The sequence below is a fragment of the Myotis lucifugus genome, unplaced genomic scaffold (assembly GCF_000147115.1).
Source record: "Myotis lucifugus unplaced genomic scaffold, Myoluc2.0 scaffold_3, whole genome shotgun sequence".
Classification (NCBI taxonomy): domain Eukaryota; kingdom Metazoa; phylum Chordata; class Mammalia; order Chiroptera; family Vespertilionidae; genus Myotis; species Myotis lucifugus.
In genome coordinates, this window is record NW_005871051.1 from 15,489,908 (window position 1) to 15,507,234 (window position 17,327).

The 17,327-nt window shown below is 37.9% G+C and overlaps 1 protein-coding gene across 3 annotated transcripts in view; it reads right to left on the reverse strand.

Moving 5' to 3' along the window:
* BARD1 (BRCA1 associated RING domain 1) overlaps positions 1 to 17,327 on the reverse strand; it is a 52,926-nt gene that overhangs the window by 17,252 nt on the left and 18,347 nt on the right. For all 3 annotated transcript variants that reach the window (XM_023760986.1, XM_023760998.1, XM_023760992.1), the window contains 2 exons: positions 15,656 to 15,828; positions 3,935 to 4,043 (listed from right to left, as the gene is read on the reverse strand). In XM_023760986.1, the coding sequence (XP_023616754.1) occupies positions 3,935 to 4,043; positions 15,656 to 15,828 (282 nt within the window). The remainder of the gene's footprint in view (positions 1 to 3,934; positions 4,044 to 15,655; positions 15,829 to 17,327) is intronic.

Sequence of the window (17,327 nt, forward strand, 5' to 3'; positions counted from 1 at the left end):
AAACCAACACGAATGTATTACACTACAGGGTAAAGCAAAAAACAGTAGTGCAGTTTTCAAATACAAGACCTAGGGTTTTCCTCCATGTGAGTCTATATGTGTACTGGACATCTGGGATCTTAAAGCTCCAAAGAACATGAGTGAATCACTGACAGTATGATCACCAACACTGTCAGCAATTAGATTAGAGAAAGTTGGTGTTTATACATGCACTTCACCTATCATAGAGATCATTCATCCAGTCTGATGCCCTACAATACTACATCTACATTGTTGGCTACATCTATAAATAGATCTCAATAATTCTTTTTTTAAAATATATTTTTATTGATTTCAGAGAGGAAGGGAGAGGGAGACAGAGAGAAACATCAACAATGAGAGAGAATCATTGATAGACTGCCTCCTGCATGCCCCCTACTGGGGATTGAGCCTGAAACCGGGGCATGTGCCCTGACCCAGAATCAATGGTGACTTCCTGATTCATGGGTTGAAGCTCAACCACTGAACCACACCAGCTGAGTGCAAAGGTACTTTTACTGGACATGCTGTGTACATCATACACACATTTACACCACATTCCTGTCCATGTATCTTTCCTATTCACTAAACTATAACATGTTGCAACCATGTCTACCCTAAATACTGCAAACACTCCCTAACCTGAAAATAGTTCAGTGTACTCTATGGATTGTTCAATTACTATTCAATGGTAATATTAAAAAAAACAGTTTTTCAATAATTCTTGTCAGTTATACAAATAGGTGCCATAGGATAGCTCTAAATGAAACATTTTACTTTCCAATTTATGTAACTTCGCTTCAGCTAAATTAATTCTCTACACAAGAGTGAAAAGATATCAACTCCAAATATAGGACATGCAACTATTTCTACCAAGCCAAGGAAAGCACCAACGTGGGTCAAGCCTTTTCCTATCACAGTTTTTAAATTTGAATTTTTAAAAAAAAGAAACTGGCCATAATTTCTCATAGTTAAGAAATTCTATTAAAAACAAACAAAACATAAAGCAAACAGCTGCTAAAGCCACAAGCCTATATGAGACAGGGGTGAGGGGAGAGGGTAGGAGACATTTGGTTTGAATAAGCAGAGGTCTGAGAACCATGAGGTTCAAAAGACATTCAAAAAACATTCCAAGCCCGGCCGATGTGGCTCAGTGGTTGAGCGTTGACCTATGAACCAGGAGGTCAGGGTTTGATTCCCAGTCAGGGCACATGCCCAGGTTGTGGGTTCAATCCCCAGTGTGGGGCGTGCAGGAGGCAGCCAATTAATGATTCTCTCTCATCATTGATGTTTCCCTCTCTCTCCCACTCTCCCTTCTTCTCTGAAATCAATAAAAATATATTTTTAAAAAAACACCCCAAGGGGTTCAATATCTTGATTTTATAGCGATTAGATACTATGTACACTGGCATTAGACTCTTATTTAAAGGATAGTTGGATATGGAATGTCTTCTTAGATAAATCAGTTATTCTTAAGTAATGAATTTATCAAAAATATGGTTTAAAAACTATGAAAAGAAGGAAAAGGACAAAGATGTTGCTCAAAGGGAGCATGGTCAGCGATGTCACAATATGAACCTAAAAAGCAGCTTTCTAAGTCTTTAAGCTTAAAGACTGCTTCTCAAATTTAAACATGCTTTCCAACAGCCATTAACCTTTACTTGAGACTAATAAAACTTCTAAATGGGAAGTAGAGAAACTCAACCCCCACCCACTCGTCACCCCTTCTTCTTCATAAAGCTTCCTGAAGCAGCTCGCAGAGTTTAGAAATCACTGATTTGAAGGATTTCAGACTCAGCAATGAAGCACTTGTGTTTGTTTCAGGGGCAAGTGTATATCATGAACAACCCTCCAGAAGTCATTCATGCAGGCAACAAACTTAGAGAGCACTGCTAACTGCCAGACACTGTTCTAAGTAAACTAAACAGCAAGTGCCTGCCCTCACACAGTTTATATTCTAGCTGGGTGGGGGAGACCAACAAAATGATAAATAATGTCAGGACAGGGGTAAGAAGCACTGGCAGGGTGCTAGTTAATATACTGTAATGCGGAGGTCTCTTTGGTGAGACTACAATGGAGTCCAATCTGAAGAGTAAGGAGCCATTTGGACTTCTGGTCCCACATTTTTCCTGGGAGAGATAAGAGCTAGTGCTAAGGACCTAAAATGGGGTATGTTTAGTGGATTCAAAAAACTGCAAGACAGCCCATGTGGCAGGAAAAGAATGAGTGAAGGGAGTCTGGTATGATTGGAGGAAGGCAGATCCCAGAACTTAGCTTTTAAGATTGCATATAAAGAAAAATCCCTTTCAACTTAGAACTTATCATTGGTTATGGTATCTACCATTACTATCAAGTATCTACCATTAAGACAGTAAATAAGGATATTCACTGGCCATGTCCATGTGACACGCAGAAAGTACAGATTTAAGAAAATCTACATTTAAGAAAAACACAATAGTAATTGGATAGTTGAATTGAGAGGATAATCATATTGCTTCTTTCTCAAGAATTTCATAAAGATATCTTTATTTTTTGACACATTTAAAATAACATTTCTCTAGCTTTTACATAAAAGGAACATTGGCAAATGACAACTTAGTTATGCTATGTCCTGCCAGAAGAGTTCAAGTTCAAATGAATAAAATAAGTCCAATTTATAGTTGTTAAGTATGCTGAGACGGAATGAGTACTGACTGACCTAATAATTTGTGTTCTAACTTATCCATTAAAAAAAAAAAATTACAGCTGATTAACCCAGGGCAAATCACAACCTTTCTAGGTCTCAACTTTCTCATTCCTAAAATGAGGAAATTGACCTGATTTCTAGGTTCTCTTCCAGTTCATTACCACTGCCCTTACTAGACAAGAAGTCTTCTCTCATGGTCCTAGATGTCAACATAGCCCGTTTTCTTATTTCCCCCATCTCAGCAGTTGCTAAATCTAGGGAGTCCACCATCCATCTCTCTAAAACCCTGTCCTCCTCCCCATCCCACCTCACCACCACCACCTGCAGTTCCAGTCCTGACCACTGCACACCTAGGCTCCACCACAACAGCTTCCTCACCAGTCTCCAGTCTTGTCCCACCCCGCCTACCCTCTGCAGTCCCACTCCATTAAAAACACACTGAAGGCGCCCCACTAACCAGGGAAATAAAAGTCAAAACTCCTCCTCAGGGAATTCAAGGCTTTTCACAATCTGATCCCAACCTTGCTCTTCACTGTCAATTCCTCTTTTACACACCTTACGCTCCTCTCACACTAAACCAGGGGTGGGCAAACTTTTTGACTCGAGGGCCACAATGGGTTCTTAAACTGGACCGGAGGGCCGGAACAAAAGCATGGATGGAGTGTTTGTGTGAACTAATATAAATTCAAAGTAAACATCATTACATAAAAGGGTACGGTCTTTTTTTTTTTAGTTTTATTCATTTCAAACGGGCGCGGGCCGTAGTTTGCCCACGGCTGCACTAAACTCTAGTTTCTCAGATTTCCAAGCTCTTTATGCTTCCTCGTCTCTGAGCAGCAGTTCCTTTTATTGGGACTGCCACACTCACTTTGTATAGCTGATTACAGTGGGCAATGATGGTGGATTATTTTATTTAGATTAGCTTATACATTTACAATGTTTCCTATCTCCCATTAAAATGTAAGCTCCTTGAGAATAGGAGTTATATCAGTCATATTCACTACAGATAAATGCTGCCTAAAATATAGAGGGGGGTGGGTTCAACAAATATTTGTTGATACATTTATTCCAATTATGTCTTCAAATTCACAAGAGCTAATACACAGGAAGTGCTCAATAATTGTTTTGTGAATGAAAGCAATTTGCTAACTGGAAATTTTTTAATTATGCTTCTTTCATAAACAATTTCAGTAAAAGATATAAATTCCCCAAAGCTAAATCCACACTTACTACTGAGCAATGGCGAGTGGGTGATGATTCATTCTTCTCTGGCGGCAGCAATAGCGATTTCATAGTCTTACTGTCTGCATAATCCACAGGTCGCAGACCAAATATGTTACTGGTAAAATAAGTACAAGTGGATTAAGTACATAAAATATGTGATTTGATTCTTAACTAAAGGAATGCACCAGCAATATAATTTTTCAACTTCCTTAACAGTACATTATTTTTACTAAAGAAATGACTCAGAATTCACATAAACTATAAGGATCAAGTATGCACACGCAGCTGAATTCAACGGAAAAAAAGAGGTGAAACTTCAATTTGACACCAGACAATCACAGGGGGTATTTTTAGTTGAATAAATTGTTAACTTACACATGAATTTTTTTCACAGCTCTGTATTCTTGTGTTCATATTAATATTTTAAATCATTAATCACTATGTGTAAGATGTTTTCAAATGCAAATAAAAATCATTTACTGTAGCAATTATAGGCTCTACCATCTATATAAGTAAACACAGAAATCAGAAGTCAAATAAATTCACAGGATAGGTAGTTGGATCCACTAGAAGGAAAACCAATGCCACATGACAAACAACTTAAAGTAGTGACTTTTTAAATTAACTTTAATAGGTAAGTACACTACACTCTGTAATAACCACACCATCACAGAACACACTGGAATGGTTCAGAGAACAAGCAGACTTCTCACCACATACTACCTAATTCACAGGTCACAGAATATCACCCTGGAGGAGACTTTACACACAGTATAACTGCTATTTCAAAGATGAGAAGACAGACAGAGGAAGGTCCAATGACTTGGCTTAAGGCCGCGTTTTCCTTGTTCATTAACAGTAATATCCATTATTGCCCATCATTAGTCTTTCATTTATCAGTAAATTCTAAAAACTATACAACTTTTGTCTACTATTCCACTTCCTTACATACGATTTCAAAATTACTTTAATACAATACACCATGGCAGAAGTTTTCTAAAATGAACATTTCTCTTATAATCTTTTATAGTTTTTTAAAATATTTTTATTGATTTTTAGAGAGAGATGAAGGGAGGAGGAAAGAAACATTGATATCGGAGGGGAACATTGATCAGCTGCCTTCTGCACGACCCCTACTGGGGACAAAGCCCACAACCCAGGCATGTGCCCTGACCAGGAATCAAACCTGCAACCTTTTGGTGCATGGGATGACACCAATGAGCCATACTGGCTAGGGCATAATCTTTTATGGTTTTTAAGATTATCGTATATCCATATAACAGCCACTAAAGTTCACGTGAAAATGCAATGTATTAAACAGGATATAAAATTATAAACATGGTATAATACCAGATTTTACAACTGTATTGAATGTGTAGAAAAAGACCCGGAAGGAAACAGTGAAACATTAGGGAGAAGGGAGGAAGAGGGGGTCTCCTCCGATGCTGAATGGAGGGCACTTGGATGAGAGACACACAGATAAGAGACAGAAGCATCTACTGGGTTTAGGGACAAGTCATTAAAGACCTTACAGAAAGTTGTTTTGATGGAACAGAAGGGGAAAAAAATCAAATGAATTAAGAAAAAAATGTTTCTCTAATAACTGCCATCCATGACTATTGGGTTTAGTCACTATTCCTTATTGGGACAGTGCCAGGTAAACACTGATAGATTTGTATTTTCAGAGTCCCCTTTGTGCCCAGGTTCAGGTATGTGTAACCTCTCTCTGGCAACAGTCTTCTTCCAACGAGGTATACGACTATCAATTACACTTCAGCTTTCCGATTTACAACAAAGTGACACACATCTCTGTCCTGGAATTTGGGTCTTCACAAATTCCCATATAGTTAGAGCAGACAACCTCAGCTCATTTCAAAAGTAGCTGATCTCATCACTACACTTGATACTTCTCAATTGCATTTCCTAAATCATTATGCCCACATGTCAACTTTCTCTTCACAGACATACTCTGTAAATATGACAATCAAAAAATAGAAATCAGAGTTCAAAACCAACATTCCAGGTCTTAAATCACCAAGTGCAAAACTGAATAAAAAACAAAAAAAGTCACAGTATATGCCATCAAAAAAAATCACTGCACACATAGACTTTTTAACAAAGACAAATGTAGAATTTATACTTCAAAGAAATAAAATGTAAGAGCCCAATCACGTACACTTTAATGCATAATAGCTGTAGCATACTTACTTTACATGATACAAATCAAGTCCACAGTAACAACATGAAAAAAATGTTAATGAAAGTACTTCCCAAAGTACCTGGCCATCGGCTAATGAGGGCTTTAACCCAAAAACTAGCAAATAAAACAATGGTCTCATAAGATGCTTTTACTGTCTGAAGAACTGCTTCATTAATGACTAGCAGGAGTCTAATTTATGTTTACAGTCCTTTACACAAAACTTACTATTTCATCTGGTGTTTAAAACACTGTGGTTACTCTACTTAGATTGTGATTGGTTTCTACTTATACATAATTCACTAGCCCTTTAGCCTTTCTGTATTATCAGTGAACTAGAGAATGGCACATTACAAATGCTAGTTTGAGAAATAATTGGTTAAACCTCAGCCCTGCATAATGGGAGATGGAGCCCATTACATCCTCATGCTTCTGTGATGTTGTGACCACTGTAACTTGGAGTTAGACACAAGATTTTAAATGAAAACTTCATAAACCACTGCAAGAGAAGGCAGAACATATGTAAAATTTCTCCTTTTTATTATAGGGGCACAAAAAAAGTCATAAAACCTTTTTCCTCCATGTTGATATATTTGAATGAGCTAACACTTTGCTTACAGATTTTGAGTGAAAAATCAGTTTAAAATGTTCATAATTAAATTTATTCTCTTTTAAAAAATAGGTAACACAAGGAGGAAAAGTCACATGTCATACTCAGGGACTACCAATGTGATTGTTTTTTAATTGAAGACAGTGATAAATCTGCTATTCTCCATTACTACACAGTGAAGATTTTTTTTTTTTAGATCTGCCACAACGCCATGGACTCAGACTAAACATCAATAATTTCATTAGAATGAGTTCCTAAGGGAGCTTACAGAGTGAATTTTTTCAAAATGTTCTTAAATATATTTTCTATTTTCTGACATACTTTAACCTAAAACCTAACATGTAAACTAGGTATTTTGGAGAGATACATAAGACTTAGAAAATATTGTCCTTGCCTGTAATCTTAGAAGAGATATATTCATTCAACAGATAAGTATAAAACTGACAAAGTATAAACCAAAGCACGAGTAATGAGGTGAAATATGAAATGCATTCCAAAGAAGGTAAAGAACACACATTAGCAAATAGAATGGCCTTAAACCCAGGACTAGAAACTGGAATTTGGTGGATGAATGTGAAGGGCCTGTGGAGGGAATAAGCACCATGACTGCTGAAATGAATGGAATTAATGGAAGAAAGCCTTCCATCAAGGCTGAAGAGTCTAATCACTGCACGCTCATGCGTAGGAGCCAAATATGATATGGAAAATTGATGAAATAATCAGGCATGAAGCAATGGGCATTAGAGACAAAGACAGCATGTAGCTGTGAAAATGGAAAGACACAAGCGTCTACTAGTTAAGCTCTTTGGGCCAATGTAACACCAGTATAATGAAGGCTGTGCTCAGAATGTGGAAAAACATCAGCATCTTCACTGTTGATTTTACACGTAGTGCATGACAGTCTATTAACACCTGTCACATGCACCACTTCTGACAGTTCAGTTCTCTTAATGCCCTTTCAGAGGAAGCCTCTCGGAATTCAGTGAATTCCAAATGGTTACACAGATAATATGCTTTATCTATACTAAACCCTAAAAATTGTACTTTTCTGGTTATTGAAACATTACAGGATCACTAACCAAGAAGATACCGTTTTGATTCTGATTTTTTTCTGTTCCTTCACAACATAGTACATTGGCAAATTTTACCAGTTTTTTTCCTCTAATGAGTTCTTGCTCTATTCCTTTAGCTCAGTGGTTCTCAACCTTCTGGCCCTTTAAATACAGTTCCTCATGTTGTGACCCAACCATAAAATTATTTTCGTTGCTACTTCATAACTGTAATGTTGCTACTGTTATGAGTCATAATGTAAATATCTGATATGCAGGATGGTCATAGGCGGCCCCTGTGAAAGGGTCGTTCGACCGCCAAAGGGGCCGTGACCCACAGGCTGAGAACCGCTGCTTTAGCTGTAATAATTTTGAACATATATTTCATATAAAACTTTTAGTGATTGAAGATTTTAAACTTAAAGTCTTCGCAGAAATCTAAGTGTTCCTAAGTTATTGCTTTTTGCCATCGAAAGCTACTAAGAAATATTGGAAGATCATTGCTACTGATATAAGTTAATAGATTCGATGTAAAAACGGCTGTATATATGAATATACATACACATAACATACATATACCAGAACTAGCAATAATCATTTAATTATTATTTACTTAATATACTCAGAATGAGCACATGTATATAAACATGGGGGTTATAAATATCATTTGGTCATCAGCTTGGCAAGTATTCATTCAACAAGGAACTCTAAGAACTCTTTCAGTCACTAAAGAACCAATGAGCTTCTGTCCTCACAGAGCTCGGTGGGACAAAGCACAGAGAAGCAAATCGGAAGGACTTAAAACTGGTAAAACTTCCTAGATGTGAAAGGAGACAGAAAAGAAGGGGATAGAGAAGTAGAATACCAGTATTCCAGGAGAGAGGAAAGTGTATGCAAAGGCATTGGAGAGAGCTAGTGCGGCAAATTAGAACAACAAAAAAAGAAAGAGAAGAGCAAGAAGACAGAAAAAGAAAAGGGATAAAGAGAGCAAGGCACACAGAGAGAGACAGAGACAGAGACAGAGAGAACGCACAAGGGAAAGGTGTGCTCTGGAAATGTAAGCTGTGGCCAGATTAAGTAAGAACAAAACAGTGGTATTAGAGTTGGACTTTATCCTAAGGACAGGAAGAAACCCTGAATAGCCAGCTCTCTTAATGGTTGTAAGCAGACGGGATGGCATCAATAGAGTATGGAAGATAGAGCTGGGGTCACAGAATCAGATGGCCTGAATTTACATGCCAGCTCTGCCACTCAATAGTTGTGTGACTTTAGAAGAGTTACTTAACCTATTGTGCCTGTTTCCTCATCTGTAAAGTGGGAACAATAATACAACCTACTGCTTTATAGGATTGTCCAAATGAATCCGTACACCAAAAGCACACAAAACAGTGCCTACCAGATAGTAAAAGCTTAATAATTGCTAGCTATTAACATTATTAGATTTGCCTTTTTGGAAGACAGATACAGAATGAAGACAGGATCCTTATCTTCATTTTCCCCAACTTTATAATGCACTTCATGTGTGCTTTGTAATGATAATTTGGAGGTTTACCAAGGAAAAGTAGAGAAGCCTGTTTTCTTAATAACATGAAGTAATATAGGAATAGATATTCATTTTCCTGTACAAATCTAAAGACACACAGTATGTACTAGATTACCCTGAAAATACTTTTCTTTACTAGTATTCTTTTTGATCACTACGACTGATGAAAAAGAAATACTTATCAAATGGTTAAACCACAATGTTTAAAGGTTCACCCCAAAAGTGGTGTTCAGAACATAGTATAGTCCTGTAATGTCCTTTCCCCTCAAGAATGATATATTAGGCACCTGCCTACAACTGTACCTGTGACGAGCTACACCACTATTAAAAGGGGGGAGGGAGAGATGGGCACATTAAACTTGCACTTGGTACATACAAGTCACTCAATCATAAACACAGATAAGCAAAAAGGCATTTTTACTGACGCTAAACCTATCACAACTGACAGGAGATAGTCCATGAATAAAATCGTTATGAAAAACCAAGAAATTGCAAGCACATAGGTTTTAATTTTTTAAGTCACTTGGTTTGCTGTGAAACAGGGAAAAGCATAGAAATTCAAAAGAGCAACATGTTGCTGTTTTTTTAAGCTATTAAACATAAATGATCTGTTGTAGGAAATTAATTTTTAAAAAATTCGGTAGGGCAATCAAAAGGAGCAATGGTCTATATAATATTTTCTAATTAAGAATTTTACACCCTTCCAAAGAAAACTCTGCTAATGGCAGGTCAAGTTCCAAATCCTAAACTACAATTCTATAAAAAAGAAAAAAAGCATCTGATATTCTCCATGCACTCGGAATGGTTCTAATGTGCCTGACGAGCTCTTGTCTTAGGCTCCCACCAGGGACACAGTGTAAAGAAGGCAGTGGGGAGGAAGGACCGTCAAGGAAGTTCTGAACAGTTACCCACAGAAATATTCTCAGGCAACAAAGAAGTACAGAAGATATGAACCTTTTTATCATTATCTGAGGTCAAAATAGAATTCATTTTCCCTCTTGAAAAATGGACTCTTATTTTAGCTCACTAGAGGTAAATCTGTCATGAAAATAGAAGTTCAGAGTTAAAGGAATTAAAATTAAATTCAAATGTAAGATGCACTTAAAAAAAATACCAAAGTTTGCACAGCAAAAGTTCAAAGCACATAATAAAGTATTCTAAGTAAAATGGAACTTTAAAAAAATCAGTAAGGTCTTTGAATATTAAAATTCAATCAAAGCAGCAGCTAACGTCTCAGGTCGAGATATGCCCCTCTATCGTGTCTGCGTGTGTGTGTATATATATATACATATATATATATACATATCTATATATATATATATATTTCCTCCATAATCATAATAATTTAAGGCCCAAAAACCTTGCAGTAGGAAAATTCATTGTTGAAGATCATAGCCTCTATGGGGAAAAATAGGGTTGGTGAACCTATGAAAGTCCCAGATCTTTCAATTAAATCATGAAGATGGCAAATATATTGTCAATATTTTAAATTAACACTGTATATGGTTAATTCCTAGGTATCATGCCTTGCCTTATAAGGTTTCAAGATTTCCCTCCACTGGTATTCAATAAGATGCTTTTCGATTCACTTGGCTTTGAGGTAGATAATGTTCCATTCTTCCTTTCCCTCGGCCTGGCCTTCCATAATCATTCAATGCCTAACTATATTACTGAATTGTTGACTCTCCCCACTTCCTGGGCCACAAAAAGGCTCTCAGTAATCTTTACATTTTATAAATTACTACTGAGAAGATAGTTCTTGAGCAGTGGTTCCCAAACTTATTTGGCCTACTGCCCCCTTTCCAGAAAAAATATTACTCAGCGCCCCCTGGAAATTAATTTTTTTTTAATTTTAATGCAATTAAACAGAAAGATATATGTATTAATGTTTCTACCTTTTTCGTAAAATATAGTAAAGAAAGGTGTAAATTAGAAACATTGAAGTTTGAAATTATGAAACTATTTATTGAACTCAGAATAGAAAGGTAATACAAAAAAAGTTAAAACAAATGCACCTGTGGCCATCACCGCCCCCCTGGATCTCTGCAGCGCCCACCAGGGGGCGGTAGCGCCCACTTTGGGAATCACTGTTCTTGAGTTTTCCTCCAATATTTAAAGTCATGTGGTGTTAGCATCATTCATGCAATTTAACAACAAAACGTTAACAGATACAGAACTTTCTAACGTGGGCCCTTTAGCCCTTTCTCTCTTCTGAACACATTAAAGAAAAACTCTAAGATTGGATTTTGTCTTGGTGTTCTTTACTCACCCAAGGCTAAGCTACAAAAATCTTTACTCCTCTCTATAAGTTTGCTTTATCCCCAATCAAAATAATTCAAATAAAATTCTACAGTAACAGAAAAGGTGTAATGTCAATCAAAATATACCCAATGTTGAGTAAGAAGAATGAATCTACAGCTGGTGTGAGGACATAGGTCTTTTATCAAACATGCTCTCACAGGAAATCCATCAACCATCACTTCCTTGTGTGTATAGAGCAGTGGGAATCAATGGACATGATGCTGGCCCAGGGGCCTACTTTAGCTCATAGGGCCCTGAAATATGTAGAAATGAAGTTCTTTTTAACATTCAATACACAGAAACTATCACAACATTTGCCTAAAAAATATATACAGGAAGGCTTGAAGCTTTACAGGTCTGAATGCTCATATACATGTGGGAAATAGACTAGGGACACTGCTTCCTCACAGACCCTGTCTCACTGCTGTGCCCTCTGCTAAGCATCAGTGAAAGGAAGTTCCTGGGCATCCTCCTGAAAAACACAGCCTCAGGTTAAACTGAAAAATGGGTAAATTTTGTTTTTATAGTCTACAGGGACCATTTAAGAAAAAATTTAATAGAATAACAAAAAATCCACCTGGTCTTTAGTATCTGTGGTCTACTATTAATACATTAGCAGTTCACAGTGATAATAATAACTACTAGTAACAAAATTGGAGCACTCTCCAAATATTATATAACTAGAGGCCCGGTGCACAAAGTTTGTGCACAGGGGTTGCGGGTGCAGGGGATGTCCCTCAGCCCAGCCTGCACTCTCTCCAATCTGGGACACCTCGAGGGATGTCCGACTGCCCATTTACCACAGTTCTACCACCTTAGCAAAGGTGCTGCCGATAGAAACTTGGTTTTAGATATTCTCTTCACATTTACAGTGAAACTGGGAGAAGAAAAAGACAAATCCTATTTTGATCTCATCTGACCCTTTGTAAGACAGGACAAAATATATCATCTTTTTATGCATTCACACACCTACTAATTCACTCCAAATACATGTGGGTACAGACTACGTTAGGCAATTGGCAGGGCCTGGGACAGCAGGCATGATACCTCAGACAGAGACTGTACAAACTAATCTACAGTGTATATATAAAAGCGTAATATGCGACAGCGCTATGACATCACTGACCACCAGAGGGCAGATGCTCAACAAAGAAGCTGCCCCCCAGTCCCCAGGCCCCGATCACTTGATCAGGGCCTGCTGGCCAACCTCTTGGTCCCTCCCCCCCTCCCCGGCCAGCAGGCTCCCATCGCCTGATGGGGAATGAGGAACAGGAGGTGGGTGGCGACGGACATGGGCAGCACGAGGCCAAGGCAGGTACAAGCAAGCAGGCCCTGATCGCCCCGCAGGTCGCCCCACACATACAGGGTGACCGGCGGTGGGGGGCGGGGCCGGCGAGTGGGCGGGAACAGCCAACCTCTTGGTCCCTTCCCGCAGCTGGCAGGCTCTGACTGCCTGATGGGGAACGACTGCCTGATGGGGAACGAAGAACCAGAGGTGGGTGGCAGCAGACAGGGGCAGTGGGGGGTGGGGCTGGCTGCTGGCAGCCGGGGAAGATCGGCCCTGATCACAGGCTAGGCCTAAGGACCCTACCTGTTCATGAATTTCCTGTGCTGGGCCTCTAGTAAGAAGATAATATGAAGCAAAGATACTATTACTAAGTTCTATGACTGGAAGGAAACACCATATATAGACAAAGGAATCAAGAGGCACGCAAAAGGAAATGCTTACTGAGATGAGGAATTAGCCACCAAAAATGGGCAAAGGGAAAGGCTGGAAGACAAAACAGTCTAGCACATTTTAAGGAAATAAAAAAGTTTTAAAAGGTCACTGCAAAAAAAAATGTGTGAAGAAGGAAGTGTAGAAAGACAAGGCTGAAGGGGTAAGTAGTGTCAGACTGTCCAGGGACTTAGAAACCATGTTTTGAAGTCTGACTTTTATTTTAAAAACATTAAGAGGAGCCAGTGAAGTGTTTTAAGCAAATAAGTAATTTGGCCAAACTTTTATTTTTGGAAAGCTCTTGGGCTGTAAAACAAAAAGTAATCTGAAAAGAAAAAGACCAGAAAATAGTGAAGCCAAATAGGTGAACAACAACTACTATGAAATAAAACAGAAAGAAGAAAATACTTAAGTGTGATGACTAACAGTCTGGAACAGAAGGAACAATAACATTTAGAAACAGCTACCGCACTACTAAACTCTAGACTAAATCAACCTCTGCATTTGCCCTATAATTAATTGTCTTACTACCCTTTATCCAACATCATTCCCAACCTCTCATACCAAATAAACCCTCCTTCCCCACTATCCTAACTGTATCAACCAACTGTCCAACACAGTGGCCATTTGGCACAAATGGCTATTTAAATTAATTAAAATAAAATTCATGTTAAAAGTTAGTTCCACAGTAGCAATAGCCACATTTCAAATGTTCAATAGCAACAGATGGCTAGTGGCTACCGAGTACCCTGCCCAGCTATAGAGCATTTCCCGCACTGCAAAACGGTCTATTGACAGTGCTGCGCTTTAGATATACCCAAGTCTGCCACTTTACCAGGTAAATGTCTACCTGAGAAGGCACCTGTGAAGACAGATTCACTCACTGTCTCATGCCCACACCTTGTATATTAATAAGCTTCACAGTGCAGAAGACTCGTGGTGTATGAGCCACAAGACAGGCTCTGTGTTTGGGCTCATTAATCCTCACTATGCTCTGAAGAAATAGAAAAGTAACAGGCATCACCCATGTTTTATAGGTGAGAACACAAGGCACAGAAATTAACCTGCCTGAGGCTATAAAGTCAATAATGGAGTCACAAACAGAACCTGGATTCCCTAACGCCCTGACCAGTACCCCATTCATTAAAGTAGTCATGGCTGATTTAAGAAGCCAAGGATAGAAACTATTCTATTTCACCTGACCCAAGCAACCATTTGCTTCATCAAATGGCTTGTTACATCCACAGGAGGGTCATACCTGTTAGGTCCATATCTCATATCTATATATAGACCTAACGTAAAGTATGTGTGTATATGTGTGTGTAAAGCAAAAAAAAAAAAAAAAAAGAAAATAAGAAAGAATATTCATTCCCTGAGATTGCCGCAAGTATTTTATCACATATGATGGGAAAGAACATTAGACACACTTACTGAAACTAAAAGCTCCAAGGTACTCTTGTATTAGTAATCTGTGTCATTTGGTTACCTATAAAAATTATAACCTATTAGCTCTGCATTTTGTAATTCTTATTTGCCTCTGTAACCTGAGTAAGTCTGACCTTTGTGTGTTCCCTCCAGACCTACAGAAGCAATGGGGACACAGAGAGATAATTCTTGCATTTCCATTTCAACTACCTCATTAACTGAAAAGAGTAAAATAATATGTATGGAGACATGAACCAAGTTATAGATTAAAGATATAAAATCCACACACAGCATTTGCTTGACAGTCTTTACAATGACAATTCTAAATGTAGCGGCCAGCGCTCACTAAGGCATCCCTGCCCTGATCCTGAAAAACTATTTACCCAGAGCTTCATCTGAATGATGTGAAAAATCTAAGAAATAGTGTGACAGCCCTTGCCTAACATCTGAATTCTTACATTTTAGCTGTTGTTATATTAAATATGCAGGGGGAAAAAAAAACAGGAAAGGAATAGAATATTTAAAACAATTTGAAAATACTGGTAAGCATATAATAGTTATTCCTATGCTTCTAATTCTTTTCCTAATAATAAGTATTATCAATCCAAAGAATATAAAAACCAACTGAATTTATACAGGAAGTCACAGCTTCCAAAATAAATTGGACAACGATTTCTGAATTAAAAGAGCATATCTCCCTCAAATATGTCTCACAAAGGAAAAGGGCATGAATGATGACTTTAAAACCAGAATTTAATGGTCACATCTAACTCTAATTGTGAAAGAGAAGAGAGCCATCAACTGGATTAAAAAGACTGCTTCATGATAGACCTTGATTTAGGAATACAAGTCAATGAAAAAAAGTCTGCATGTTGAACTACTTACACAGCGTTCCTGGAAGCTCCATGGGACAGTAGCAGCTCGACTATATCCAGGTGCCCATTCTTGGCCGCATCGTGGAGTGGTGAGTCGTTCTGATACCCAGGGGTGTTCACCAAAGCCTTGTGCTGGAGTAACAATTCCACTACCTGCAGGTGCCCATGACTACAGGCTTCATGCTGATTTTGAAAAAAGAAAAGGAGTGAGAAGAGTGATGAGGAAGAGCAATACCATAATAAAACCACACTTTAGAAAAATAAATATGAACCTCAGTCAGCAAACTGGTTCTTACCTAAACACTCATACAACAGATCATAATTTGTTGACAGAGTAAAAGCCACTATTCATAATCTTTGTGATAAGATACATGGTGATCAAAATCTGTGCAATTCACGAAAGAAGATGTTTTTCATTTGAGCCTGAGGTCAAGTGCTCTTATTTTAAAAGAAAATGTAGCTTTAAACCGATTATAGCTCCTAAAAAATTATTCTACAATAAGAAATTTAAAACAAACAAACAAAAAAACTTAGAAAGTATTTAACAACCAAATCATGCATAACATTTGAAATTCTCCAAGGCTGAATAGAATTCATTAAATCAGATGCTTAGCCATAAGCTAAGTGGTGTACCCACACACATATATATAACCACCCAATAAAGTGAATGAGTATAAGACAAGCTTCTCTTATTTGCTGAAGCTACAAATGACTGTACATCTAGCATCAATGATAACAGAAATGACATGGAGTAGATGCTCAAAGAGAGCTTACTAAATGAATGACATAACTGGTAACAATGGAATGTTCAAAGGTATCTCACATGCAAATCTTTCCTTATGTCTCATGAACTGCTAACAATGCCATTCTGTTGTAATCTAATAAATTTCTGGCATAGTGCTATTCAATTCATAATAAGTAGTACATACTAAACATCTGTAGGTTTATTTCTAGGATAAAGGAATCCAAATGAAGCATAAGGTCCTCTAAATCACTCATCAACTTTTACTACAAACCCAGAGTGCAACAACAAGCACTTTGATCCTGACTAAACCTTCCTACCTTAAATTTGGCAAAGAGAAGCCATTATAACATTCTAATCTAATAAGAATTTCCCAATTTTTGTGAATCTCCAGTTCCCAAGATAAGGCCATCCACCTCATCTGTTGACACAGCTATGGCTATATTCAAATCACATACTTACTGTCCTAATATAATTAACCCAGATAGCACTTGTTCCATGTATTTGTGCCATTCTTTTCTCAGATTACTCTTCACACTATATTTTAACAGTAGTTAGCAGAGACTTTAAAAATGATAATGAAGCAAAGTTTTACTGCCTCTGTATATTTAGAATTGGGTAGGGTATATACGTGAGGCCGAGATAGAACCTCAGTAAGAATCACTGTTAGTGATACCTTCCTAAAGCACCCATTTCCTCTGGCCTCTCTTTGCTCCACAAAATGCTTCCAATTGCATGCAAAGCTGCAGAATGGAACCTGATGTTGGCTCTCCACACATTTGCTGCTAAGTTCAGCAACATGGTATAACTGGTCTCCTAAATCTAAAGGTAGCTCATTTGGTGCCTATCACAATTGAAGAGCTAGATGTCAAGTAATCATTTTCTCTTACTTGTTGAAAATATGTCTTCTGATTTTAAAAGGGTGTATATATGGCAAAGA